Source organism: Exophiala xenobiotica (assembly GCF_000835505.1).
Source record: "Exophiala xenobiotica strain CBS 118157 unplaced genomic scaffold supercont1.1, whole genome shotgun sequence".
NCBI classification, from domain to species: Eukaryota; Fungi; Ascomycota; class Eurotiomycetes; order Chaetothyriales; family Herpotrichiellaceae; genus Exophiala; species Exophiala xenobiotica.
In genome coordinates, this window is record NW_013562494.1 from 2,541,806 (window position 1) to 2,568,799 (window position 26,994).

General features: G+C 52.2%; 11 protein-coding genes across 11 annotated transcripts; 7 read left to right on the forward strand and 4 right to left on the reverse strand.

The window, feature by feature from the left end:
* Nucleotides 1–409: 409 nt before the first annotated feature.
* Nucleotides 410–1,788, forward strand: PV05_00987 (uncharacterized protein; the record flags this gene model as incomplete). Its single annotated transcript, XM_013465930.1, has 1 exon — nt 410–1,788. The coding sequence occupies one exon, from the start codon at nt 410–412 to the stop codon at nt 1,529–1,531; it is 1,122 nt and encodes a 373-aa protein (XP_013321384.1). The 3' UTR covers nt 1,532–1,788.
* Nucleotides 1,789–2,216: 428 nt separating this feature from the next.
* On the forward strand, nt 2,217–3,636 carry PV05_00988 (uncharacterized protein). The gene has a single exon (XM_013465931.1). The coding sequence runs from the start codon at nt 2,332–2,334 to the stop codon at nt 3,556–3,558; it is 1,227 nt and encodes a 408-aa protein (XP_013321385.1). The 5' UTR covers nt 2,217–2,331; the 3' UTR covers nt 3,559–3,636.
* On the reverse strand, nt 3,505–6,617 carry PV05_00989 (uncharacterized protein). The gene is made up of 3 exons (XM_013465932.1): nt 6,312–6,617; nt 6,151–6,252; nt 3,505–6,103 (listed from the first exon to the last, which is right to left on the reverse strand). Exons 1-3 carry the CDS (start codon nt 6,366–6,368, stop codon nt 3,878–3,880), a joined length of 2,385 nt encoding a protein of 794 aa, XP_013321386.1. The 5' UTR covers nt 6,369–6,617; the 3' UTR covers nt 3,505–3,877.
* A 421-nt stretch (nt 6,618–7,038) lies between these two features.
* Nucleotides 7,039–9,990, reverse strand: PV05_00990 (uncharacterized protein). The gene has a single exon (XM_013465933.1). It carries the CDS (start codon nt 9,858–9,860, stop codon nt 7,155–7,157), a length of 2,706 nt encoding a protein of 901 aa, XP_013321387.1. The 5' UTR covers nt 9,861–9,990; the 3' UTR covers nt 7,039–7,154.
* A 601-nt stretch (nt 9,991–10,591) lies between these two features.
* PV05_00991 (uncharacterized protein) lies at nt 10,592–11,140 on the forward strand (the record flags this gene model as incomplete). The annotated part of the gene is made up of 1 exon (XM_013465934.1): nt 10,592–11,140. One exon carries the CDS (start codon nt 10,592–10,594, stop codon nt 11,138–11,140), a length of 549 nt encoding a protein of 182 aa, XP_013321388.1.
* Nucleotides 11,141–11,442: 302 nt separating this feature from the next.
* PV05_00992 (uncharacterized protein) lies at nt 11,443–12,819 on the forward strand (the record flags this gene model as incomplete). Its single annotated transcript, XM_013465935.1, has 2 exons — nt 11,443–11,538; nt 11,584–12,819. The coding sequence occupies 2 exons, from the start codon at nt 11,443–11,445 to the stop codon at nt 12,817–12,819; spliced, it is 1,332 nt and encodes a 443-aa protein (XP_013321389.1).
* Nucleotides 12,820–13,501: 682 nt separating this feature from the next.
* PV05_00993 (uncharacterized protein) lies at nt 13,502–13,978 on the forward strand (the record flags this gene model as incomplete). The annotated part of the gene is made up of 1 exon (XM_013465936.1): nt 13,502–13,978. The coding sequence occupies one exon, from the start codon at nt 13,502–13,504 to the stop codon at nt 13,823–13,825; it is 324 nt and encodes a 107-aa protein (XP_013321390.1). The 3' UTR covers nt 13,826–13,978.
* Nucleotides 13,979–14,092: 114 nt separating this feature from the next.
* On the reverse strand, nt 14,093–15,367 carry PV05_00994 (uncharacterized protein). Its single transcript, XM_013465937.1, has one exon. It carries the CDS (start codon nt 15,243–15,245, stop codon nt 14,166–14,168), a length of 1,080 nt encoding a protein of 359 aa, XP_013321391.1. The 5' UTR covers nt 15,246–15,367; the 3' UTR covers nt 14,093–14,165.
* Nucleotides 15,368–16,323: 956 nt separating this feature from the next.
* On the forward strand, nt 16,324–19,058 carry PV05_00995 (uncharacterized protein; the record flags this gene model as incomplete). Its single annotated transcript, XM_013465938.1, has 6 exons — nt 16,324–17,360; nt 17,416–17,481; nt 17,534–18,443; nt 18,500–18,634; nt 18,684–18,784; nt 18,848–19,058. 6 exons carry the CDS (start codon nt 16,324–16,326, stop codon nt 19,056–19,058), a joined length of 2,460 nt encoding a protein of 819 aa, XP_013321392.1.
* A 410-nt stretch (nt 19,059–19,468) lies between these two features.
* On the forward strand, nt 19,469–20,476 carry PV05_00996 (uncharacterized protein; the record flags this gene model as incomplete). The annotated part of the gene is made up of 1 exon (XM_013465939.1): nt 19,469–20,476. The coding sequence occupies one exon, from the start codon at nt 19,469–19,471 to the stop codon at nt 20,474–20,476; it is 1,008 nt and encodes a 335-aa protein (XP_013321393.1).
* A 1,153-nt stretch (nt 20,477–21,629) lies between these two features.
* Nucleotides 21,630–26,710, reverse strand: PV05_00997 (uncharacterized protein). Its single transcript, XM_013465940.1, has 2 exons — nt 25,543–26,710; nt 21,630–25,489 (listed from the first exon to the last, which is right to left on the reverse strand). Exons 1-2 carry the CDS (start codon nt 25,772–25,774, stop codon nt 22,383–22,385), a joined length of 3,339 nt encoding a protein of 1,112 aa, XP_013321394.1. The 5' UTR covers nt 25,775–26,710; the 3' UTR covers nt 21,630–22,382.
* Nucleotides 26,711–26,994: the final 284 nt, after the last annotated feature.

Genomic DNA, 26,994 nt, shown 5'->3' on the forward strand with positions numbered 1-26,994 from the left:
CTTGCTACCCTGCCATCAGATTCTCTGTTACGTCTTGATGAACATCGATATAGCCTGTATGTCAGTCTGCCTTGTCGTTCACCCTCGGTGATTGCCTTTTCTTGACTGCTTTGTTTGACACCAAAAGCCTTAAAACACCGCCTCGGCAACGGCTTCGTTTGTACTCGGCCTTCAATACTGCCTTCTTTATCACCCTTGTCAGCACCATCACCTATCTAACAAGACGGTATGTCACTAGACCCCGCGATGGCTGCCTATATCTTCCTGCAGGCCTTTGCCAGATCCTGTACCCTTCCTTACAGCAATTTATACAAAGATCGAGACAAACACGGCACATGACATACCATCTCGCAGTCTTTGAGAACACTTATCCAAGCCCTCCAAGGAGAGGTCTCTTGTTCAATCTAAAATGATTGTCATGAGCACTGCAGCGCTGGCTGCCAGCATGCTCATCCGGGCCTCTGCAGCGGAGAAGTTGACAACGTTCCGCTATCAAATGGTCAAGAATTATTCTGGACCATCCTTCTATCAGAACTTTGACTTCTTTTCCGAGACAGACCCCTCCAACAGCTTTGCCAAATACGTCGACCTGACCACGGCGAATGACTCTGGCTTTGCAGGCTACACAGTAAGCCCGGACTGGCCTTATCCAGTCTACCTCGGCGTTGACTACAAGACCATCACACCCACCGGTCGACCGAGCGTCCGTCTCGAAGGCAGAGATACCTTCAACCACTCTTTAATCGTCGCCGACATCCGACATATGCCCTACGGATGTGGCACATGGCCTGCGTTCTGGCTGCTAGGCCAAGGACTCAAGTGGCCAAAGGCCGGCGAGATCGACATTGTGGAGGGCATCAACAACCAGTCCAACAATACCATGGTCCTACACGTCGACAGCGGAGTCTCTGTCGCCAATCTGACCAGCGCTTATAATGGCAACACCCAGATGGCAGGAACAATTACCAATCTCGACTGCAGCCTCGACAGTGCTGGGAGCACCGGTTGCGCTGCCAAGGCGTCCTGGAACAATTATGGCGCCGGATACAATGCCCAGGGAGGCGGTGTGGTCGTGACAGAGTTCACGAGCAGGGCGATCACGATCTGGAGCTTCCCACGCAATAACACTCCGCAGGATATTCTCGACGGCAAACCCAATCCACACCCTTTGTACAATGGCAGTCACTGGGGTGCACCGGAGGCCAAGTTCGTGCCGAGCATCAACAGCAGCTTCGACGAGCATTTCTTCAACCTGAAGCCCATCTTCAACACGGCGTTCTGCGGTCCTTGGATTGATGAAGGTTGGAACACAAGCGAGTGCGCTTCACTGGCCCCTACTTGCACGGAGTATGTTGCCAACAATCCCGCGGTTTTTGAAGGCGCGTACTGGGCTATAGGAGGCCTCCAGGTGTACGTACCGTCTACTACCTCCAATGTCGGGCCTGCAGGATACAACACCACAGTGGTGCAGCCAATATCGTCCTACAACAAGAAGAGGCGCGGTCAGCTAACAGACTTCAAGGCATATTGAGTATGCGAAGCAGAGCTGATTTTGATACCGGAAGGAGGTTCACCATCTTAGGATCATCTGCACGTATCCTTCCACTGCGTGTCGGGACTGAACTGGGGTGTATCTCGGGGCAGATATGGTGTATAAATGATCACAAAGGTGTCGTAAGGTGATGTTTTGAACTTGAAGAAGACTGGATTTGGATTCTAGGTGAAGGTAGCTTCTCAATAGTTGCGAGTTGAACAAACCAAGCCCCTTTTGATCCCGTGCTCACGGCTACGGTTTGAGGGTGGTGTCTTCCAATATTTCCTGCTTTATTGTCACACTGTTTTCCACTAAGCCTGTGTTTGACGGCGTGGTACTGTATCCCACCATGACGCCACCTACCTACGCTTCGCGTCCTCGTCAATAGAGTCGGACTATGTGGGACGATCCGTCCTTCTAACGTGCAGCGCCAGACCGACATCTTTCTAGCCTTGACCGTCTCACTTAGTCGTACACGAGACCTTTGATCTTATGGTCTTCATGGTCATAGTGTGGATTTGGGGAAATGGTCAGCGATGTCTGCTGCAATCTGCACTACTAAAGCAATGCTGACCCGTAGCCATTCTACAGCGGAATTTGTACACCAGTCCCGCAAACACTTTACGCGTCGAGGGCGTCTTGATTATTATTTTGTATCGCCGCTAAAAGACTACTCCCTAATGCGTACCTTATTCCTTCAGAGTAAGCCCAGCACAAGTACAGAGCTTGATAACCATGTCTTCGAAACAATAGACCTCTCTCAACAGCCTCTCCCCCTCTCGTAGGTGTGTCCCAATATGGCTCCTTCCGCGATCCAACAATCCCTCGCCGTCCTCATCCCAACCTATTCGCAGAAACTCCCTCCACAACTCACACACCTCGCCGAATCCCTCCTCGCCCAATCTCGCCAGCGCGCCTCACACCTCAAACCCGAAGAAGAGATCGCCCGTGCCTACGCATGCTGCGAAATCGCTTGCAAACGACTCCGCCCGACATGCCGGTTGCCCGCTGTGAAATCCAGCGGCGCACCATGCAAGCCGGCCGTGTACAAGAAACTCCTAACGTTCCTGGAGCGTGTGCTCGACGAAGACTCAGCGCAGACACCGAAGTCGACACCTAATGGGAGAAAAAGGGCGGTTGACGGCCAGATCAAGCCGGTCGAGCCTACGCCTACTACGCCGTCCAAGACGGGGAGAGGAGGCACGCCCGCAAGTGGTGGCTTTCTGGGCAGGATCAGAGCAGCATCCGGCAAGACTACGTCAAGAGATGGAGATGGTACTGGGGCAGAGGATGAAGCGCCCAGCTGGCTGATGCCCTCGATCCGCAAACTCTGCCGGCTCTGTTCTACCCCCTTGCTCGCGCCGCACGTGTACACAGGGACATGTGTCGTGCTCAGACTCGCTGGGCTTTGGCCACGGCCGGAAGATGGAGGAGAAGACGCAGAATCAGACCAAAACTCAGTATCATTCAAAGAAGACGTCACGGGCCTGCTCATCGCCCTGTACCTGATGACGTTAACGCGCATGAAGACCGGCAACATGACCACGAGCGTGTACAAGAGCACATGCTCGAAGTCTGCCGAAGAACTGGAATACAAGCCTGCCGCAAGCGGCGTAGAAGTCTGGATCCGGCGCATCAATCGCGAAGGATACTGTGGCCAGCAGGACTGGTGGGTTAGTGTGCCGGAGGGGGTCTTCGATTTCGATCCGAACAATAAAGACTCTCGCGTCGCTCGCTCAGCAAGTGATGACGTTGGAGAGAATGAGGTGGATGAAGAGGAGGATGTGATTCTGTCCTCTAAACGTAGACGGAAAACGAGCGGATCCGGAGAAAGCGAAGACGAGGATGACCCAGAAGGCGTGCTACTGCCGGGCTTGCATACGATGATGCAAAATGCTGTGGATTTCTTGAGCGAGGAACGGACGAGGGACTATGTCAATTGGAAGAAACAATTTCTGAGGAAGTTGGATAGATTGGACAAACGTCCTGCAGCTAGTGCTACAAGAGCAACTGCTGTACAATAATGACGAGGCCGCGACGTTCTCAATGCATAACATGATGAGAAGAGTGCTCCCTTTCCCACATGTCATGGCAATGAGATGGCTCTGTTAAGCTCAATAGCCTCACTAGACCAGTGCGTAGTCCACTGCGTCGATGCATCGTCGATCCTCACAATGCTGTCATTCTCCTTTGGTATCATCGTCGAACATTGTACGCAAGCGCGCACCAATTTCCCAATCAGCGCTCCCTCGGTCTCTCTCTGTCTCGATGCAGCTGCATGGCATCGAGCCCCCAGGACGCCGGCATTCATGAGTTTCCGGGGAGACTATGGCGCTGACAAGTTCACCAGCGGCGTCCTCTGCCCCTGCCGCCTCCGCGTCCACCCCTTCCACCTCCGCCTCCGCCATTACCACGATGACCTCCACGACCTCTGCCTCCGCCACGAGGCCGGCTGTGGTATGCTATCGACCCTGCGCTTTCTGGTCTCGGGCCTTGCTGCATTCTGAAGTCTCTCTCCTCTTCACCAACGTCGAACTTGTTCTCAACGCCGATCAACTCACAGAATGCACTGGTCTGAGGATTCGTCATCTCTCTTGGCATCTCGTTTGGTCCGACCTCGAGACTCGGATCATAAATGGGTGCTGTGATGCTGAAATTTTCCGGAATTTGCAATTTGCCTGGCTTCACAACGTGAATGTCGATCCATTTTGATTCTTCCACGATTTTGTCGTGGTAGTATGTATCGCCACGGTGAAGCGGGACCTTGTCGCTGGGAGCGCCACCAAGATGGAGCTCTGAGGCATAGGTGCGCAGAATGGCGAGCCACTCCGGGTCGTATGATAGTTTCAGTGGACGGCTGACTTTTTCCTGCGGTGAGGTGATAGACTTGACCTCGAGAAGCTGGAGAAATTCTTGGTATGGTTCGCATTTACCTAGAGCAAGAAATTCCGTCTTCTTGTTGAGGATTGCTTCTGGGAAAGGCAGTGCTGGTGAGACTTCAACTTTTTCTTCTTGCGTAAAATTGCTTGAGAGGGCAGCCAACTGCGCTCGCATGTCCTCTGACACTTCGCTCTCGGGGTCAACAACGGTTGTCGATCGCGTTGGGATGGTCTTGACGCTTTCACCCGCTGTTGAGGATGATTGCGCCTCGAGGGCCTTTGCTTGTTCATCTAGACTTGCGTTCGATGATTTCCTGGATGCTGTGAGAGAACCGTTCTCCGCACCTTTGTCTATCCTAACACTCGGGGTGGAGGCAAAGGACGCTGTCATTGGACTCAACTTGACGCCACCACCTTCACTTCTGTCAGAAGAGGTCGGCGACATGAGTGGTGGCTTGAGTTTGCCATCAGAGGCAGTGCTTCGAGCGTCCACCCGAGAAATCGGCAGGACGTCCGTCTTGGAAGTGATTGTTCCCTTGTCAGCTGAAACAGCCGGCTCATCGTCGTCGCTCATATCGATGTCGATAGCATCTGGGTTATCGAGTGCCACTTTTGGCTGAGCAGTAATACTGTCACGGTTCCCATTGGCCTGCAATCCAGATGGTGGGATAAAAGTGTCGTAGGTTTGCTGGTGGTTACTACCAGCATTTTCTGGTCCATCATCAAGCCGCTGTCGCTTAGTCGGTCGAGAGAAGCCGCAGCCGTCGAGATTGGATATGGGGACATGTATCTCTTCTCCATCCGACCCGACCTGGTGATGTGTGGTAGAGATGACCTTGCGTTCGAGGGCGTCTCCAGCTCCAATTTTGCTGAATGTCTCATCGAATGTGTATTTCGCGGTGGGTAGAGCACCGGTTCTTTCTGCTTCCAAGCGCTGGTTCTCTTTCTCTAGGAGGAAATCCTCCTTTTCCCGAGCATCGGCTAGTTTGGCGGTATCTTGAAACTCTTGCCACGCGGAGACCTGAGGCCGATCCTCTGACATGGGGTCTCGACGGCCACTCCGCTTGTTCTCGGTCATTTTGCGAAAGGAGTCTTCTTGGTCATGATCCAGTATAGCGGTGAATTTTGTGTGGAGATGAGCAGAGAACCAATATGGAGGTCTTAGTCGATCCAAACATTGTCTTGCTGCAACACTGCCCAACTTGCCATTCTTGGAATCCTCTCCGAACCCTTTCTTGTTCCGAAAGAGCCATTCGTAGTCTCCATGCATTTCAATGCCCTGAGGCCAGTCATGTGAAAGACCTATGTCGACTTGCGATCGTAGAGCCAACAGCTTTCTGACATCCAGTTCTCGAACATGGTATATGCTTCCTGTTTCTTCGCGATTGTACGGGAGTCGTTCGAAATGAGGTTTGCGGTAGTCGTACCCTTTCCAGATCCCAGTCAGGCCAGCAATACGCAGGGGTCCAAGGCGGATGACATTAGCGGCTCCAAGGTAGTAAATGTTTGGTGCGACCCAACCCCCATAGTAGAGTTCGAAGAGATGGTTACTGGCTTCATGATTGCCGCCAATGAAGATCGTCAAGTATGGCGCAGTCCGGGTGCCGCTGTAGTATTCGTGGAAATCGGCCATCTTGCGGTACTTTTGGGGCATTGAAGTGACGTTCAGGTCATGTTGATTTCTGACAGCCTACAAGGCATCAGTTACGAAGTTTGGACCAGAAACGAATCGCAAACCTGGAAATCACCACCGATAATGAGTAGATCAATACCATCCCATCCTTTGACGCGACAGGCTTCTTCGATCGAGGCGTAGATTGCATGAAGTGTGCCGTGCCCCTACGTTTAGTCCCTTAGATTAGCTCGACATGACTATCCTTTGAGGACGGGTTTCTCACGCATCCTTCAACAGCCACTCTGACACCATCCTGTTCCATTACTCGGTCTGCGGCCATTATGCCAGAATCAAGCGGGTGCTGAGCCGGAAACAATCACAGTGAATACTTTCTGAAAGGCTTCATCCACCTAGCAGAAAGGAAGGCGAGCGCAGCGCGGTTTCGACGCTGACGATCGGGAGAAGTAGTGGAAGGAACGCAACAAGAATGGTGCTCCCAACCAATCTAGCGACATTTGCTCAATTGAGATCGATCACACACATTCAATAAATCTATGTGAGCTCTCATTGAAGATGGTCACCCCCGTGCAATGGCATGCGAAGATTTCCCGACCCGGTTCAAGTGAATTCTACTCGAGCCGCACCATCTTGGCGTGAAGCCACGCCGCTTTCACGAGGATTCTTCCAAAACACTGCGTATGTACTATGGTCTCATGGGTAAATCGTGTAATACGGCGCTAGGGTGTCATTCGACGACAAATAGCAGCGAGGACAATTTGTGTGGCAGGCGGACCTCCTGTTCAAAGCGGTGCCCAACTGCTGCTTCGCCGATTCAGGCGGCAGCTGTTTTGCACCCCGGTTAAGCGAGTTTCGTTGCACGATTTACCCATGAGACCGTAGTAAGGGTGGGCTGTAGAAATAGGTATACAGTGTGAATGAGATCACGCTACCTTGATTAGGAAGAAAGAAGATCAAACAATGGAAGTCCACGTGGTGGACGGAATGCTAACCGGTGGAGAAACGCAATTGGACTATGGACTATGTACAAACAGACATCAAATCGTGAATCGCTGACTGGCTTCAGTCTCTCTCATCAGACGCTAAAATCAAGGCCCGAGGCAGCTTCTCAGGTTGACAATGGACTAGTGTTGTTCGTTGCATTTGGGAAGGTGTTTTGAAGCCGTTCCAAGAGAGACAACGCCAAAAGATAAGACATGTCTGACTTGCGACCTATATCGAAAAGTCCTGCGATGCATTGCATGCAGTTGTCGTAAAGCGCGTCAAAACTGCCTGCCCTCGACCAGGAGGACGGATGTGAAGGGCTCGATTGCAACTGCGAGAGCCACTTCAAGAACAAGTCCGCGGATCTCGTGAAACATCGTATCAGAATCTCCGTCCAAGGCTCGGTCAGAAGTGCTCCCTCACAGACCGTGGTGTGGAAATTGCCAATGCGATGGAAATTTGAGCCATCGCGAGGCCTTGCAACTCTGCAGACATCAGATATTTGGAATGCGCTTGCCTTTCGCATCTCAAATGCAAGGCGACAGGACTTCCGGAGGGCGCCATACAGGTGGTCACCTTTCTGACGTTGGTCCACCTCGTCAAGACAGTCGGCGAGCCAAAAGACAGCGAGATGCCAGTGTCCGATCAAGACGGAATACCAGGACTGGACACGCGCATGGAGGTCCTCGTGGTGCTTCAAGCACGTTAGTATGAATTCGCCGTACGTCTTGTTCCAGTATTCGTAAACATTGAGAGCGTCAACGATGGCAGCCTCGATTCTTTTCGCAGAATTCCCCCTAAACATGCAGTTGCTTAGCCGCTTGATCTTGCGATACAGGAGGACCTTGACCGTTGCGGCATCCGACAGAAGCGAGAGTGCGTGATCTTCCGCCATGGGCCACATGGACGGCCTGGCACGCACGGTTAATTCAGCCTTCTTCAAGAACAACGTGCCCCAAGGCGAAAACTCCAAATCGTCATCGACAGGTGGCTCGCAAGCGTCTGCCGTCTTCTCAGTGTCTGGTAGATTATCTGCATGGAGGATAAGACTGTCCTCATCTGAAACGACGCAGGGGCGCTTGTATAACACCGCAAGAAGCGTGTCACACATCATCACCATCCAGAAGAGCATGTTGAAAGTTTTCCTGTCGGCAATACCAGCTGCGTCAGTCGAGCCTCGTCGAACGCTTCTGCGTAGATCCTCAAGCCTAACCCGCTTCGCTGACAATCGTAACAAGGCGGCCTCCATATGTATGGGAGATCCTTGCAGCTCGAGCAGATCTTGTAGCTCTTTGATTTCCCCGGACGTGTCGGACGTATTACTGTTTGATGGGCTCCCGGTCGCCTCAAAGGCGCTGTTGTAAGATTCCGCCGTCAGTTCCTCCACTTTGCGGGCATCTGTGGTAAGCTCGATATTGACTCCTCCTTCCGCTCTCACTTTGCTAATCCTAGCGTACTGGTGGCGTGGCAAGGGTTTCTGAGTGAAAGAAAATAGTAGCTGGGCAAAGATCACCCGATATGAGTCAATCTCAGCGCACTCCTGCAGAGCACGCTGAGCATCGTACCACAATGATTCTTGCAACGACCGGTCAAAGCTTGATGGCTTGTCGCTGTGGACAGTACCATTCGTGCGCCCATCGATGATGCCTTGCGAAGTCTCGAACTGCTGTGAGCCGCCCGTGGCCTCGCGTACAGCACTGGGGGATTGCGCCCATTGGCTTGAAAATGCCATGATGGTGGCCTTGACGGCGCGGGAGGCCATCTGGTTCTCATGATGCGTCAGGGGGCGCTCTCGAAGAGTCGACGTGGGTCGATCTAGTTGACAAATACGTGCTATCACTCGATTCCCTGATTCCAAAGGATTCTGGCAGCTCAAAGGCTCCGTCAACCCAAGTTGATTTCTGTCAATTCCTTCGTAAGTGTACGGACATGTTCTTTCCGTAAGCCAGCAAGACAAGGCATTCTCCATAGTATCCTGGTAAATCCGGGTTAGGCTGTCCGAGATTAGGGACTTGTTTGTTTTTTCTGCAAGCAAAGCTGCTACATTTGATGAAGAGTTTACGTCGCTTGGAAATCGGACTCGCGGCGAACGTTGACTCTCAGGCGGCGTCTTCCTCTTGCGAGACCAGGCGCCGAAGCTATTATCATTTACGTCGGCGCCCACAGAGAAGATACTGCTGGGCGTGGTGTCGATCTCAGAAGTGGTGTCTCGCTGGCGGATAATGTCAACGACAGCTTCCCATCCCGATGTAGTAGTCGAGCCATTGGAGTCCTCTTGGGTGATAAGCTCGAAGTCTTCTGAGGTCAAAGACGGACATAGTTCGTTAATATCCGGGAAAGCATACGTGTCCTGGGAGCCAGCGCGGAACTGCGTCGTGTCAGAGTGGACGTTGTCGAGAAGCTCGAGACTGGAAGGTGAAAGCGCTTGCAAGCTTGAAGGATAGCCTGAAAGGTCAGAGGCCTCGCGCGAATAAGACTGAACTGCTTCCGATAGATTTTGGGTACCGTCACGACTTCGCGTTGGCGGAGTGGGGGGCAAATTCTTCTTGATCTTTCGATTCGACTTCTCCTTGACTGTACGAAGGACTTTTTCGAATGTGCAGACTTTGCCGGTCCTTAAACAATTTGAGCAGACCTCGTTGCTAGCACGTCCTGTCGCATCGCATGCCCGCTTTCCCCTTTTGCAGGCATCACAGGCCCGATTTTGTTTTCGGCGGGGTTTGGTGTTGGTGCTCAGCATCGTCGTCGATGCGCAAGTGACGGTCGCCATCGTCAAAATAGGGTCAAGGAAGCTTGCTATATCGTCTGATTCATGCGAGACTCGTTGCATTCAATATCCATACGCTGATGTTGAAGAGAATATGAATCGAAATGTTGAGCACCAGACAAGACAAGGTTGACTGACAAACCGATCCCCTCCGACCGACAAACCCCAGATCTCAAGTGCCCCGCACTTCCACCATTCGCTTCCAGGCGACCAAATTTCTGGGTAGCCTCGAATATTGAAAGCCGATACTGATTGGCTGAGGTACCTACAGGCTTCTTTCCAATAGAGGACAAGCCGGAAGCCTGGGGTCCACGAATTAGGAAGCCCTTGGTTGTTGTAGGTGGTGTCGAGCAGACCTGGGAGCCGCCGGCTCCCAGAGTGTCGCGTCTCCCCCTACCTTAAGCATACCTAGGCTCCTAGGTAGTGAGCCCCTAGGGCCCCCTACAAGCCGCCTCGCAAGAGTCAAGATCAGTTGCAATACGAAAAGATGGGGATGCGGGTGCTGTGTTCAAGTTTGACTTCAATTTGATCGTCCGAAGAGAGCGTGCATCTTCGTAAGCCAATAGTCGGCCTTTTCTTGTAGAAATGGTTTTGGAACCAAAGGTCGATGATGGTCTTTTAGGTACTCCGTATCCGTACTCCGGACCTCTCTCTGCCTTTACCGTTTTTTCCTTGGCGGGTTGGTGGACTTGAGCCTCTTGAGAGAAATTGTTTCCACAATGCAATTAATTCCATCACCACAACATCTCCGGGACTAGATGCAAAAGACAAGCAGCAACTCCTGACATGTCACAATGGAGACACTAAAGACACGCGTAGACTATTTGCAGGCATCAGCCCGCATTCTATTTCTTTCCAGCCCATCCACATCTCGCCATCTCTCATTCCAAGGTCTCGAACTTGCTGAGCTGCAGACGCCTCCGGGAGAACATCAGTCGAGCGAGGCATGCTCTGCTTGTGGGAATCTGCTCACACCAGGATGGACGACAAGGACAAAGGCCGTCACGAGGTTACTCAAGCGGCGTCAAGTAACCACACCCGAAAAAGAATCAGCTCGAGGTAAAACCATCTCAAAGCAATGCCAGGTCTGCTATCGAACCTCAAGAGAGACCAAAACTCTCCAGCCTGATACCAGGAAGAGACAGAGCCGGCAAAGTGCAGCTTCTCGGAAACCGGTCGAAGAACCCAGCCAGTACCAGCCAGTCGAAAAGTCGAGCAAAGTCAGCAGCAAGAAGCGAGCCAAAGCAAGAAAGGATCGCGAAGGCTTGCAGGCACTTCTCAACAAGAGCACACAGAACAAGCCTTCACCAAGTCTCAACCTGATGGACTTGATGAAGCGATAATTGCTTTGTCCTTTCGTCTGACTTAGGGACGATCTTCAGGCGGTTCATCCCGGCATGAAAGCTTTTGAGGCGACATTTTAGGTTGCATTAGCGGCCGTGGTGCCGAAGAGGAGGCCCTTGGCAGGTGGTGAACTCTTTCGACTTCTGCGTCATTCTGCGGGCGCGAAATTTTTAATTGTTCACAAAAGCATTGGATCGTTCAAATTCATGGAGCGGACTCAATCCAATGCAAGGCATCTCACTCTCGGTTTTAACACAAGTCAGTAACGCAGCACACTCATCTACCTTTGTCGTCTACCACAATGGCCAGTCCTTCGGATCCTGAGGTTGTCCAAGCCGAACCCAATGAAACTGGTGTCTATGAAATTGAAAGTTTATGCATGAATTGCCGGGATAATGTAGGTCGTTTTGCTGTCAATCAGGCTCGTTACTGACCGTCGCAGGGTGTCACCCGTATACTGCCGATCAAAATTCCCTTCTTCAAGGAAATCCTACTCGAGTCATTCTCGTGCGACCACTGCGGCTGGAAGAATAACACCGTTAAGAGTGCTGGCCAGATCCAAGAGAAGGGTACCAAGTACACCTTCCGATTAGACAAGATGGCCGACTTGCAGAGACAAGTGGTCAGGAGCGATAGCGGCACGTTCAAAGTTGAAGATATTGACCTCGAGATGCCACCTGCACCCGGCCAGTTCACAAACCTCGAAGGCCTGATCTCCAAGATAAAGACGGACTTGGAGTACGGCCAGCCTGCAAGAAAGGAGGCCAATCCTGACCTATACCAAGCGCTGGAATCCATCATTGGGAAGCTTGCGAAAATGCTAGACGGCAGCGGGTTTCCTTTCACCGTGTCATTAGACGATATCTCTGGGAATTCTTTCATCGAGCCTTCACCTGACGATAAGGGCGCGAAGTATATTCGACAAGATTATCTCCGCACAAACTCTCAGAATGCACAGCTTGGTTTGCTTGCGGATGAAGAGGTTCAAGATGTCTCGGCTGGTGGAATGGAGGGTGTCGACATTGTCGACGACCAAGTCTACGAGTTGCACGCTGAGTGCCCAGCTTGCTCCAAGCCATGCACGGTCAACATGAAGAAGACCAATATCCCGCACTTCAAAGAGGTTATCATCATGGCTACTGTGTGTGATCATTGCGGGTACAGAACAAGCGATGTCAAGACTGGCGGAGCAATACCAGAGAAAGGTAAACGCATCACGTTAGAAATCAAGACGATAGAAGACATGTCTCGGGATATACTTAAGTCGGAGTCCTGCGTTCTAAAGAGCTCCGATCTTGGTCTTGAAGTTCAACCTGGAACACTTGGGGGGCGCTTCACCACCGTTGAAGGTCTACTCACCCAGGTGCGAGACCAACTTCATGGACAAATCTTCGATTTTGGAGATGAGGACCTTGCGCCTGGGGATTCCATGGCATCCGAGACGAAAGCAAGATGGGACAACTTCTTCCTCAAGCTGGACCGGGCCATCAAAGCAGATTTCCCCTACTCTATCATACTCGAAGATCCACTGGCCAACTCTTTCGTGCAGAAGAACGTTGACTCTGGTGATGATCCGCAGATAAAGACTGAAGAATACGAGAGGACCGAAGAAGAAATGGAGGACTTGGGTTTGAAGGATATGAAGACCGAAAACTACCAGGATGACAGCGACGACTGAGGCGGACTCGATTTTGAACACCGTTTGAGCGTTTTTCTTCCCCATTGGAAATGGTCTGAGACACCAATCTGCGGCCTTACTACGAGGATAGGGTGCCGGCGGATGTACTCGGGTCTTCTGATGCCGAGACGTCGTGCCCGAGGAGCTCACCCGTCATCGCAGTCGCGCTCCGTCGGTCGGTTGCATCCCAGCAAGCCACTGGGGAAGGAGCTGTTGGGAGCTGTTTGCAGATGGGAGTTGCTGCTCAGCTCAAAATCAGTTAGCCGAACATCGACTTCCCAGGCCGGGGAGCCAGCTTCCAGATCATCCAGGCGACGAGGGAGTGATCTCTGCGGCCTAGCTGCTTGCAGATTGCACAGTTACTATGCACAATACCCTACACAGTAGTATCCGAGCAGACATAGCAAGTCGCAATGCCATATGATGGGAGATGGTGTAGTTATGTCAGTACTTAGGGCCATCATGGGCTGCCACTATTAGTGCCTGACAATCCCATCATCAAGACGTCACAGGCACTCAACAGGCGTACATGACATGTATGTAGTAATTCCCAATTGTAATACATATATCTTACGCAGAACGAGTGTGCAAACCGTCCCGATTCCTCGTTGAGACTTAGAAGCTTGTTGTCTACCCAACATTGACACCCAGGACTTCTATCACCAGAACAGAACCCTCCAAGATGCCCGATGAACATCGCCACGACAAACTCAAACTCCCCAAGTTCGAGCCTTTGCCACCAACAAATCCCATCAACAGGTTGATCAATTTCGTCCTGGCACCAATTTTTTATCTCCTCTTTACTACGATTGTAACAATTCTGATCGTCCCCATCTACGTGATGATTGACAACTTCAAACACGGCCGGGGAAAGCAGGGCGGACAGCGCGTGCCATCGGATTCGAGCAACTACCCTGATCAACCAGACAAGTCGAACAAGGCCTCCCAGTTCTTGCGCACATACGGACGAAGCTATGGCCAAGCCTCGTCTGAAAAAAGGGAATGACCTGTGCTTTGACCCATGTCTGACGGTACTTCTGACGTGCGGCGAGGTCCTGTCCGGGTACAGTGCAGTGGCCCAAATCGGGCAACACGGCTAGGTGTTTTTGTAACAGGGAATCCCCTTCGCCGACATTCCGGAGAGCAGCCCTTCGTCGTGGAGCCGTGTCCTCAGGAACATGGCCTTGTGGCTTGCTCGATAGACGGCGCACCACACGATAAAAGACGACGGTTTCCCACTAGAAAAGAAGCTAAGACACGAGCTGCTTGTCAATGAGTCGAGGCAGATATATTTATTGCAAATCAGTTTCTATCCAATCTCCTGTTGCTCAACTCGTCTTCTTCGTCTAGATGGGCGAAAGGTGGATGGCTAATGTGCAAGTGACAATTGCTAACGCCATGCTTGCAGCAATGCGAACAGCGCCCGCCTCTTCTGGTTGCCCCTTCGTGGCAACCCCGTCAACATTGCATAACGTAGCAATGCTGCCGTTGCTTTGGGAATTGCTCGTGTTATATACCATTTCAATCCACTGCACTGCGATGCGAACCTCGGCCCCGACCCTCATGGTCCCTGAGAACGTGCCACCATTGCTCCAAAGATTCAGAATAACTGCACTCGGTTGATACGGCACACTGTTATTCGACTGGAATGATTGATTCCCATCAATGTACCAGACAGTTCTATCCGAGAACCAGTCGAGTCGATAGTCGGTCCATTCAGTCCAAGTTTTGCCGTTGGGCAAAGTGACGTTCTTACGAGCAGCTAAGGCAGTTGAGGATGCCGGCTGGTTGGTGAGTTGGACGTCTGTATCGGGTCTGCGGGTCAGGATTTCGATGTCGCTCTCTTGAGTGTCCGACTCATATGTGAAGTAGCCCACGACGGCGCCTTGATGGACTTCATTGTTTTCATCTGCAAGCACCTTCAGACGAATTCGTATGCTACAGTGCAACACATCATCCGTGCTTCTCATCTCGGCAATACTCTGGAACTCCTCGAGTCGTGTGGTGCGGAAAGTCAGGTGTGTGTCACCTCCACCTGTCGACTCATCTGGGGAAAGGTATACATTGCGGGCGGAGTATACCATCGGTACCCGAGAGTCTGGGTTCTTGATGCCTTGCTTGATCTGCCACGCATCTCGGAAGGGACTCGAGCTAAAGTATGCCGAAGTGACGTCCTCGTCACCATGATCCTCACCGGCTGTGATCTGGGGGGGTTCTTGGGTTGTGTAATTGCTCAGACTTCGGAAGTCCCAGAAACGATAGTGTTGGAAGGGGCTGGTGCTTTGACCAGACACCAGGTACAGACCACATTCGGTCGAGTCTGCTCTTCTCGAGTGTGAATGAAGATGTCGAGTGGCCTGACTTTCTGTCCAGTACAGAGCCGTAGCGAGTAGCGCGGTCGGCAAAATCCTGTCGAATCCTCGCATGATGTGTTTCCGCTGGGTCGAAGGATTCGATAACTGAAATGATCTTAATTGGTACTATGGTCAGATGGGTATGCGATAGACATCAAGCGACTTCCAAACCAAGCTGGCTGAGAGGCTGAGACTTCCGCTGGGGTGACACAACAACGCGGTCGAGGTGAAGAGGTCACGAGAGGTTCATCAAAACATACCTACAGCTGTCACCATGGTGTCATAATTCCACGCGAAGAGGTGCACGGCCGAAGACCATGGCCAAATTCGGCAACTTCATATATGCAACGCGCTCTATCATTGGCCAATCCGAGTTTCGACTTCTTGGTGGTCTCGAGCGCTGAGTGCCAAAGGGCTTGTGCACACGTCTACAGCAATGCCTCCAACATCCGCTATCGACCTTAAGCGAAATATGAGCACGCACACCAAGTACCTCGGACCCCAACCACATCGAGGCCGCGGCTGGACTCATCTCGTTACTACAGGTGCGTCCTTGGGACATACTTTCGTCTGTTCTCGAACCCCCAGGTTCGCCTGTGCGCGCATCGCACGGGCTAGTACTTGCCGCCAGCACCGTTTCCCGGTGCCGATGAGCCAACATCAGCGAGGACCAAGTGTCATTGAAACATGGCGGCAACACTATGCTGGGGTCATAGGTCGCCTCATGTCCTTCAGAAGCTCCGGCATTGGTTCTCTAGGCCCTTTCTCATCGGAGTTTTGACCATCCCAACACGAGACGCTGCTCCTGTTGCTATGGCCGCTTGGTCCGGTCTCTTATTCATGCCATCAACCATTGGCAGTTCCCATGTTCGGACGTTGATCAACAATATACTGCATCATAATGCACGAGGGCCAATCATGGCCTAACGTGTCCCTCAACCGGATAATGCCGGGCATCGTTAGTTCTATACGCACTATTGATCGATACCCGCCACTGCTGAGGTCGAAGGAGGGCCTTTACAGTCGATCCTGATGTCAAGACCGCTGATCTAACAATACTTACAAGTTGTCTGCTTCCTGGACTCATCCTTCACCAAGGAAGTTTGGTTTTTGAAGGCTAAATTTCATGTGTATACGATGAGCATTGTTGATGGTCTCTGACGACGAAAAGCTGCTGCCTCAGCAGCTTCCCCGTGACGATAATGGTCTCGGATCGTTCAGATTTCCGTGGCAAGCCTCACCACAACCGTCGCAGCAACAATGGCCACTTGAGGATGAGGAGGTGTCCCGGATTCGGCATGCAGCTACAGATCCCTCAAGGCTTTCCTACTCTTCATACGACTTTGGGAGTACGCGATCTTCGACTTCGGATGTAGGCTCGGCAGAACAGGGACGTTTCTACCGCGAATACAACTTGAACTTTGGACGCCGGCGGTCTTCGATTTCAGATATAGCCCCGGCAGAACAGAGGCCTTTCCGCACCTCACATGGCTTTGGGAGTACGCGGTCTTCGACTTCAGATGTAGGCCCGACAGAACAGAGGCTTTTCCAGTCCTCACACGGCTTTGGGAGTACGCGGTCTTCGATTTCCGATGGGGCGCCGGCGGAACAAGGACTTTCCCACCCTGAATACAACTTTGGAACTAGGCGGTCTTCGATTTCAGATGTACCGCCGGCAAGACGGGGCCTCTTCCACCCTGAATTCGACTTTGGACGCCGGCGGTCTTCCCTCCCTGTTATAACTGCCCCTCAAGAAGCAGTGACTACCGAAAATGGACGGGTTTCACCTCGACGGCGACGCTCAAACTCGTTACCCATGATTGCCAGTACGCCACCCAGTCCTACCTTCGCGAGACCTGAAAAGCGGAAGGTCATTTTCACCATGAGTCCATATCGGAGGGATACGCGATTTCATAGGCCTGGCGAACAACTTCTTGCGACCTTCAAGGGCGAGCGTCTCGTGGAGGAGCCCGAGGAAGAGTTCGAGCCCCTTGAGCGTTCCGAAACTCGAGCAAGTGTGCGAAGCTTGGAGAAATGGCACCATTTGAAAAAGAGACGCTCACAGAAGGTGCGAAGTAAACTGGCGCAGCGGATATTTCAGTATTCTGTGTACCTCTTCTTGATCTGTTTTGTCTATTTCGTCCTCATTGGACGTCCAATATGGGGTGGAGGGGTGTACTACATCTGGTATATCGAGCCCTTTCCTTACCCATTTATCTACGACCGACTGATTTTTGTACAGGTATGTGATGAAGTATGTTTACACCATCCAAGCAGGATGCGCTATATTCGTCAGCATAGGTTTCTTGTGAGTTTGACGGACGCGTTGGCATTGACCTTACTGACCCAGCTTTATCAAGCTATGCCGCAGGATCGTTGCTTGTTCATTACGAACCGGACCCAGCCCCGATCCCTCCGGAAGAGTTCCAAGCTCATATCGAAAAAGCCAGCAGTACAGCACTGATCATTCCGTGCTACAAGTCTGCCGGAGCCATCGAAGCGACGATAAAAGCCGCGTTGAAGACTTTTCCGCCCGAAAACATCTACGTGGTGGCTAATGGCAACAGTCCTACACCGTTGGACGAGACGGAGGATGTCATCCGACCTTACAAAGTAAACCATATCTGGGTACCGGTCGGCTCCAAGATTGTGGCCCAGTTCGTGGGCGCGTACGCGGCATATAAATTTCAATACGTCCTGATGATTGACGACGATTGCCTGCTTCCAGCCGCGTTTCCCATCGTCTCAGACCGGATCCAGCCAGGCAACAAACGCGGGGCGATCAAGTGTGTCGGCTACACAATCAAAGCAACGGGGCCGAATGGATCGAAGGGTACGATAGTCCAGCAGTTGCAAGACCTCGAGTACAAGCTATCTGGCATGCAGCGCACATTCGCAGGTAAATGGGGTAGTGCAACATTCGCCCATGGTGCCATTGCGCTCTGGGATCGAGATTTCGTCCTCAAATGTTTTCGGCATCATCCAGGATTCAAGATCTCCGAAGACTGGTTCTTCGGTCTGACGAGTCGCAACCTTGGGGGCAGGATAGTCATGTGCTCATCCGTCCTTGTCGAGACTGAAGTGCCTTCTGGGTTGTTCGTTGGCGCTGGCTCCCGGGGCGGGTTTGGCGAGATGACCGTTTATAAGCAGCGGTTTTTTCGGTGGAATTTCTTCTTCTTATTCCGGCAGTGGCATGATTGGCAACATATCCTATTCAAATGGAAGCTTGGTGTCTACTCGGTCGGGTCAAAAGTTTATACCTTTCAGGAGGTAAGCTGGCACTGCTTCTACACGGTAATAGATTGCTAACGGATTGGGGCCGACAGAGTTATGAAACGATTCTGTACATTACTGGTCCGATATTGCTGTCAGTCGCATTCGCCATCGAGCCTGCATTCATGGGCATGATGACGGGGGTTGTGATGGGCATGTACTTTGTCATTGTCAATATCTTCAACGAGGTCGGTATTGTTGCATTCCTTGCATGACGAAGACGCTGATCTGAAGCAGGTGACCCTACGAAGAAAAGGGGAGATGGTATCTCGAAAAGTTGTCGTGTTTTATTACTTGCCGTACAAGTTCGTGCTGCGACTCATGAACACGGCCTCAGTGTGAGTCGTGCATATGAGGAACAAGCGTCGGGCGTGGGCAATGTGCTGACTTCGCTTGTCCAGGTACTACTCCATGTATAAGTACGCACAGTATTTTGCGACCAGGCATCCTTCAATCATCGAGGACGACCAAGCTGTAGAGTTGGTCGTTTGCTCGAAGAGGAGACCGAGTCAAATGCCTGCTGTGCCTGAAGAGGGCCGACCTTCGTTCTTGAGGAGGTTGAGCAGTTTCGGGAGGAGTAAGAGTGTTGATAGGAAGAAGTCTCACGCATGAAGCCTCGACACCTTGAGAGACTCCTGGCTGCTCAGACTGATCGGTGTCTCTTGTAGATGCCCAGATAGTCAACGAGTGCAATACAAAAGTTCTGATTTTGGTGATGTGAATAACTTCGGCTGATGTCGGATAAGCTCGTATTTCTCGTATTTGGAATGACTGAATGACTTCATCAGAGCAACATTTTTATTGCATAATCACCATCATTCATTCACCTTTCGAATCTGCTGCACCTCGTCGTATCCGCCCGTCTTCATGCCCACCACCACGAGCGTTCGATACTTAAGCCCGCTTGTACTCATGTCGGTGCCATGATGATGTCCCACGCCATCTCAAGCAGACCCTCTTCTCAACCTCTCGCAGCCTGAAATTCTTCCAACACCTCTGATTCCGGGCCCGCCGACGGGATCATGTCCAATGGCACCACCAACAGTGTCTCGAGTACCAAAAGGGCGCATCCCTATTTCCACTTCCTCGCCGGCCTGACCTCCGGCGTATCCAGCGCCGTCCTCCTCCAACCCGCCGATCTCCTCAAGACGCGTGTCCAGCAGTCCCGTTCCTCCTCGCTCCTCGCCGTCCTGAAAACGATCCTCTCTGGCCCGCATCCCGTCACGAGTCTCTGGCGAGGAACCATCCCGTCGGCACTGCGAACAGGCTTCGGGTCAGCATTATACTTCACATCTCTAAGCTCCTTGCGCCAGATCCTCGCAAACACCACCACCACCTCCGGAGATGGCGCGGCAACAACAACACCCTTCACCAAATCCAGCTCCGTCCTGCCCAAGCTGTCAAACACACAGAACCTGATCACCGGCGCCAGCGCCCGTGTCTTCGCAGGCTTCGTCCTCATGCCCTTCACCGTGATCAAAGTCCGGTACGAGTCGGACCTGTACTCGTACAAATCCATAGCGTCGGCTTCGCGCTCGATCTACGCACAGGAAGGTCTGAAGGGCTTCTTCACCGGGTTCGGCGCAACGGCTGTACGCGATGCCCCCTACGCGGGACTCTACGTCGTCTTCTACGAGGCGTGCAAGACGAGGCTGAACAACCTCGCATCCACTGCGGCGACGACGTCGACAGATGGCGGTGGCAGAGGTCAGCATGCGTCGTTCGCATCCTCCGCGACGATCAATGCCTCCAGCGGAGTCATCGCGGCGGGACTGGCGACCAGTTTCACGAATCCTTTCGACGCGGTCAAGACGAGATTGCAGCTTATGCCGGGCAAGTACAGAAATATGGTGAGCGCGACGAGGCTCATGCTGAAAGAGGACGGTGTCAAGGCTTTCTTCGATGGATTGGGCCTGAGGATGGGCAGGAAGGCGCTCAGTTCGGCGCTCGCATGGACGGTCTATGAGGAGCTGATTGGACGTGCGGAGCGTTTTGTTTCCCGCCGGGACATGGAGAGGGCGGTGGTATGAGGCCGAAAGGAGTTATCTCTCTCCCATCCTCTCCGGACTGTCAATGCTGGTCAAGACAGAGAGAGGGGAAGCGACCAGGCTTTGACCAAGGATTGCCAGGAAGTCCTCCCCTATAAGGACTTTTTGTATGACCACGACTGCCCTCATTTGGCCCGTCTTTGTACAGGGCTCCGTCGTCATTCGAGACGAGACGAGACGATACCTGACGAGACGATACCTGACTAGACGATACCTGACTAGACGATACCTGACTAGACGACACGACACGATACCAGACGAGACCAGACAACAGGTGCCATCCCGGTCGGTCACTCTTGCCTTTTATTCCCACGCAAGGCCTTTGTCGGGTGGGGATATTAAGAGTTAGCCAAATGCACTTGAACGAAAGTCGACGAGCCCTCATATCTGCAGGAGGGGGAGATATCGCCCTCTTCACAACCCAGAGAGCCAGTCAAAAGGAAACGCCACGCCGCATCTATACGAGCAAGCCATCATATCAAACCACGCAGCCCAACGAAGAGGAATACCCGCACCTGTCCTCGTCTTCGATTCTCCCATGCCCACAAATCCCTCTTCTTCACAAACGAGCATCAGGGCTCGTTCCTCTCTCGAAGTAAGACGGACGTGTGGCCTGGTCTGGTCCGGTCCGGTCCGGTCCTGGCCATTCCATCCAGCCTCCACCACCACCATCGAGATGGGCTTCCATGTCCAGTTTACGCCACTCCATCTTGAATCTTCAAAATCGGTCTTGTACACTAAATAAAGCAGTCGGTCCGGGCACGGCTATGCGATGCGGGATGGGTTCATCCTGCTGTGATGTATTATCATACATAAGACACTTTGTAGTAGTCTCAGAATGCATCCTCAAACGAAATGAACGTAATGGAATGCAACGTACAGCGTCACATCCATAATACACTGCCTATTTGTCTGCGCCCGTTTTCTTCAACATGCCGTTAGGCAGATTCGCGTCCCGAATAAACCCTGTGCTTCCTTGAGGCTTGACTCTGGGAGAACGACACACACATGGTGGGAGTCGTGCACACACCGGCTTTCTCATCTAGATCGAGAAGTCAACAGGCGGTCTGACAAGGGTCCATCATGGCACGGTTTTGTTGCGTGATGAAGGAAAGTCTTTCTACTCAGTGCGCGAGCATCACTGAATACAGTGATATATTCATATATACGTTATACTGCATATACCCCTTGGAAAGTCGCAAGTACCTACCTGGCATGTAGGCCACAAAAGCAGACGTCGTATCTGCTCAGCTGCTGTGCCTATCCCTGTGTGCCCTATCCAAATGTTCTGTCCCATTGCAAGTCCAGTCCATGTCCATGTCCTGTTCCTCCCTGTTCCAATATTCCGTGGTTAACCTCGCGCTCATTGATGGCTTATGATCTCGTCCTTGCAAAAATGCCAATTTACCAATGCTGCGATTCTTCCCACACGTGCTTGTTAGGGACCGTATGTGATCGGTCACTACTGTGCTGTTGCTAACGCCGAATCCATAAGCCATAATGTTGAATCATAGCATTCCCAACCAAAAGCTTGAACAAAAACTCAAAGGGGTATCAGATGGCCGCCTGCTAAAAATCAACAGAAAAATCCATGTAACAAATCAAAACGAATATCCCAGTAATGACAGTAGACACGATTGAACCACGCAAGCCAACAAAAGAAAAGCAAGTCGTCTCGTCGTCAACAACGCCTCAGGGGCACTCCCTGCCCCTTCACTGATGGACCAACACGGTGCCCCGTTAAGGGCGCCTCATCTAATCTCCAGAAAACCAATTCATAGGTATCTCGATGGCCAAGGTTCGGAAGAACCAATCCGGAACACGGCCATTCGCTTTCAGCAGACCAAGTTGGCTTGATTGGACAGGGTCATCCGATTCGAGGTGTCGACTATACTTTCGCAGCGCTCGCCACCGTCAGATATTCCCCATCCTCGTGGTAGAGAGTCGACCGCTGACCATGGCCGTTCATATAGCCATTCGAACCTCCATTCCTGTAATCCGAGCGCGGGAAGGATTTGCTGACAGGACCGAGGATATCGTGTGGTTCGACACCTCGAAGTTTCAGGCAGGCGTTACCCAACAGGCCGGCAGCCTCATGCGTCAACTCCCATCTTGTGCTTTCAAACGATTCTTTCAGTATCATCAAGAGACCTAGGCAACGATTCTTGCCTTCAACATTTTCGAGATCGTCTGGCGCACGGACCCCACCAACTCGTTCGAGGTACTGGCGCATATCATGTTCTTTTTGTCGGTATGTTATGAAATCTTCTTCGGCTGGGTGAGGCTTGATCGGACCTTCAAGGGCAAAGCCATAACACCAGACAACCAAGGCTGATATGTAGAGAACCCAAGGTCGGTTCAGCAGAAAATCATCTCGAGCAATGTACTGGTTGTGCTCGAAGGCTTGAGGCAGGATTGGACTGGCATGACCGTAGACGCGGCTGTTAATGCCATCGATTGGCTCGTCTGGCGGGATCAAAACTTGGGCAATGAATTTCAGTGCGTAGAATGCTGCATCGCGTGCTGAGGCCTTAGTGGCCCACCGCTCAATCTTTTCGCGAATGACACTGTAGTCCTTGGGAGTGATGGAGCGCCCAAGCAAACGATTAGCTCCTGCAAAGACTTGACAATCGACCACATCAACATGTGCAGCGATATGGGCAAGATGATGCAGAACAGTCCGCGACTCGAATATGTTCTCGTCGTCAACTGGAGGAAGTAGGCCATGGAATGGTGTGGTGGTAGCCCGTAATGGTGACGCAGGAGCAGGCGCGGCCTCAGCTAAAGCTTCATCAAAATCACGCTTCCAATTATCAAAAGCTCTCAACAAGGTCGCTTTCCATTTGTCGGGGCCTCCGAACGAATTGGCCGTGCGTGGTCCAAGGGATGAAATTTGCAAGTCTCGTTGAGTCATATGCCAGGAGACCGACAGCAGTCCTGCCATGATGATGGTGCGACCGAATGAGTTTGTACGAACCCTTTGACCGTTTAGCGTCTTCTTCAGCCCGTCGAGGAACATGATAGGTTTGACACCATTTGTCTGCAACGATGACTGGGCCCGGCCAGCTTCTGCTGCAGAGACTGCTGACCACAGACCTTCGTCGCACGGTAATGGTAGGCGCATTTCGTGAGCGACCATTTTAGCCGCGTGGCCAAACATGGTAGCATGAATGGAGTCGATGACAAATGCACCAAAAGCAGCACGGCGAGTTGCTTCGGTAGTGATCCAGCGGTACCAGGATTCTTCAGACTTGGTCGACTCGTTGCCTAAGAAAGGCACGAACGTCTTCCCGTTGTCTTGGTCTCCACGAAGGCTTGGTGGTGAGTCGGAAGCGGAGCGGCCTAGAAGAGAACTTCCTCGCCTCATCAATGTCAGGGTAGAATCGTGGTGGATATGCGCTCTTTCGTGCAGCGCCCGAGTGGCATACATTTTCTCGTAGACTTCGATTAAGAGCAAGGTTTGGAACACCCACAACTTTGCTGGAGGTCTGAAGTCGGCATCCCGCATAATCTCCCATCGTATATGCCATGCGACAAAGTTGGCAAATTCTGCAGCTGAGTCGGTCAGGGATGTACCATATGCTTTGTCCAGAGTGGCGGCTCCAATTGCAACTACCGCCAGTAGTAACAAGTTGGGCGTCCGATCGGCTGAAAAGGTAGGCTTGTGGAGGATTGGAAGTTGTGCATGTTGATGGTACCAATAAGAACCTATGTAGGTATGCATCATTCTCAAGCTGAGAATATGGCCATCACTGTCGATATCACCCTCAAAGACCGAGTCTTTGCGCTTCTTGACGGCATCGTGCGGACGTTCGACAAATTGAGTTTGCATGATATCAAGAAGTTCCTGCCGTTTTGACTCGGACATGATGTAATGACTCGTTGCAGTGGACTCTAGGATGCTTGTCACACTCATAGGGTGATGTATAGAATTGCCAGGGTAAGTGTTGCTGGAAGACGGGCTCTGAGAGAGATATGGACCTTGCATTTGTGGCTGATCATGGCCACTGAAACCAGGTACATAGTTGGGAGGTGAGAAACCATTGGAGCCAGAGTGAGCATCATTGAAGAGCCACTGTGTAAAGTCGTCCACACCGAAAGGTGTCTGGTTATATTCATCAGCTCCAAAGACGGGGAAGCCGTACGCATTGCCCACGTCAATGTTAGACATGCCTCCATTCATGATCGGGTAAGTATAGGTATCCCCTCGGGTCAGCCCATGAGAAACCGCCGCGGCGAATGCAGCATCAGCGGTACGGGATACGCCGGCCGACTGGTACCCCGCTGTAGAGTATGCAACAGCTGGTGACATCTCAATCTGCTGTACATAGCCGTTCGGCCTTTCCTGGACGGCGTCGGAGTTGGCCCTGACTGGATGGTAATTGGTGACAGAGGAGGAAGAATACTGCCGGACCGGAGACTGCGGAGTTACGGCCACCGACCCTCTGTGGCCTGATTGCATCTGGGTATAAGTGCCTTGACACCTGACGTCCCCAGTGCTGAAACTTTCTCGCCGGGAAGATGAGGCCCATGCTGCGGGCTCTGGCTTCTGCAATGGACTCAAAGGGTTACTTGAGGTGCTGCTTGTACGGTGCAGGGGAGGTTCGGGCCTTGCCATGACCATCTGAGGGCTTGAAGGATGAAATCGAGGGTTCATTGACGCTGTCGAGGGTGAGACCGTGTTGCTGGGCACATGGGTATGCTGTTTGAAGCTGCTGGCGTCGGAAGGGTAGTGAGCAGTAGTCGGTCGTGCTTCCTGCTGCGGGCTTTTCAGTGCAGGTGCTGGCATGGAATAACTAGAGCCCTGAGCATGCTGATGCTGCGGAGAAAGGGCGGTGATGTTGGGGTGAGAAGTGGATTGGGCGAATGTGTCTCTCTTGTGCAATTGTGACCCAGAAGTTGTATGTCGCTCTCGGTGTCGGATACAAAGATCTTGTCGCACGAAATAGCGGGTGCACTCGGGGAAATCGCAACGGTATATAGTCTTGGGAGTATCTTGAGGCGTATCATTAGGAGGGAAAATGCAAGCAAGAACAGGCAATACTCACGATTCAATTGATGTCGGTACAGGTGCTCTGCACGAGAATAGCTTTTACCGCATCCTTCGTGCTTACACTCAAACTTCTTGTCCGGGTTCGGTTTGACAACTCTCCTCTTCTTTTTGGGTGGCTCCATGGAGGGATTCTCGATCTCCTCCTCCGCAATTTGAGCATCGTCGGAGGAGCCATTCTGTATACCCGTGTCCTGTTCTCTTTTATATTCGGCCTCCGCGTCGGCCATACTGACGACAGTCTTTTGCCAAAGGCCCTGCAGCGCTTGCTTGATGGGGCCTGGCAGTTTGGTGTAAGAGATATCATGGGTTACTCAACATCATTGATAGAGACTCGTGGACGTCGCAGGATTCTGTGGTTAGACTTGAGCAGGAGGCCGTGCGTTCTGCTGAGTCTATCGCAAACTCTTGCGATTCAACTCCGGGAAGCCTCGGCTCTGAAACAGGAGTGGTGCTCCAGGCAGGAGTCGCAGCTGGTAAGGTGGACGTGGGCTTCTTCTCGGTGATGTCCCGTGGAGAAGGGCTGATTTGCTGGGTTCTAGTATCAATCGTATGGAGCAGACAAAGCTTCGAAAATTGATTGCTCGACTCCCGCGATGCTGAGGATGACTAGAGGAAAGGGTGGGAGGGATCTCAGCAGCAAAAACAACCGTGGGATGGCGAAATGCCACGAGTCTCCTGAATGCAAGGTACGCAGGCGCGCAGAATGAGACGGTTCAGGTGACTTCGGGCAGCAAGGCTCTGGCGAAATGAGTCGAGGTCTTATTGCTTTTGCTGCTCCGCATGGCCTGTGGCAAGACCCGGACGGTCTGATACTAGGCGTAGCTGCTTTCTTCTGGAGGTAGAATTGGCGAGATGACGAGGGCTTTGGTTTGTTGGTTTCCTTCTGGACGGAAAGCGGCGAAGTGAGGTTCTAGGTTATAGTCTGGCTGAGGGGTCTGTAAGGACGGATGAGGGTCAATCGGGGCTAAATGAATCTGGCAATGAGGGTCCCAGCAAGTCAGAACCGTCGACAGCTCCGTGGGGCATGGATCGGAGCCCAGTGACCAAGTTGTGAAGATGTCAATAACGACTCGATACGAGGTGCGCGGGATGGGCGGTGGGAGAAAAGTACGAAGCAGCGCAGGTCGCTAGGAGAAAAAAGAGGGTTTCTGAGAGGAGTGAGAGCATGATCCAAGGAGGGGTGATCGCGGTTCGTCGCGCAAGCACCATGTTCGTCGGGCTCGGAGCGAGTACCGGCCCTAAGTTGCGGGCGCACCCAGACACCCTCTTGCTTTTAGGTAGCTAAGGCCGCCTAAAATATGAGGGCTACTTGGCTAAGCCTTGATGGCCTGCTGGATGGAATACTTGGCCAGTACATCGGTGTGCCTCCGAGCTACGTAATAGGACAGTGGCCTGCTCCATCAGAGCCTCTAATGCCGGCTAACAATCTCCATCACATCTGTTGAGA

Excerpts from the sequence above, each read along its gene's own strand:
- PV05_00989 (XM_013465932.1), bottom strand. The coding sequence starts at position 6,368 with ATGGCCGCAGACCGAGTAATGGAACAGGATGGTGTCAGAGTGGCTGTT. Across the intron at positions 6,253-6,311 it reads GAGTGGCTGTTGAAGGATGC|GGGCACGGCACACTTCATGC; the intron begins GTGAGAAACCCG and ends GACTAAACGTAG. Across the intron at positions 6,104-6,150 it reads TTATCGGTGGTGATTTCCAG|GCTGTCAGAAATCAACATGA; the intron begins GTTTGCGATTCG and ends GATGCCTTGTAG.
- PV05_00988 (XM_013465931.1), top strand. The coding sequence starts at position 2,332 with ATGGCTCCTTCCGCGATCCAACAATCCCTCGCCGTCCTCATCCCAACC.
- PV05_00990 (XM_013465933.1), bottom strand. The coding sequence starts at position 9,860 with ATGCAACGAGTCTCGCATGAATCAGACGATATAGCAAGCTTCCTTGAC.
- PV05_00997 (XM_013465940.1), bottom strand. The coding sequence starts at position 25,774 with ATGGCCGACGCGGAGGCCGAATATAAAAGAGAACAGGACACGGGTATA. Across the intron at positions 25,490-25,542 it reads GTACCGACATCAATTGAATC|ATACTCCCAAGACTATATAC; the intron begins GTGAGTATTGCC and ends ATACGCCTCAAG.
- PV05_00994 (XM_013465937.1), bottom strand. The coding sequence starts at position 15,245 with ATGCGAGGATTCGACAGGATTTTGCCGACCGCGCTACTCGCTACGGCT.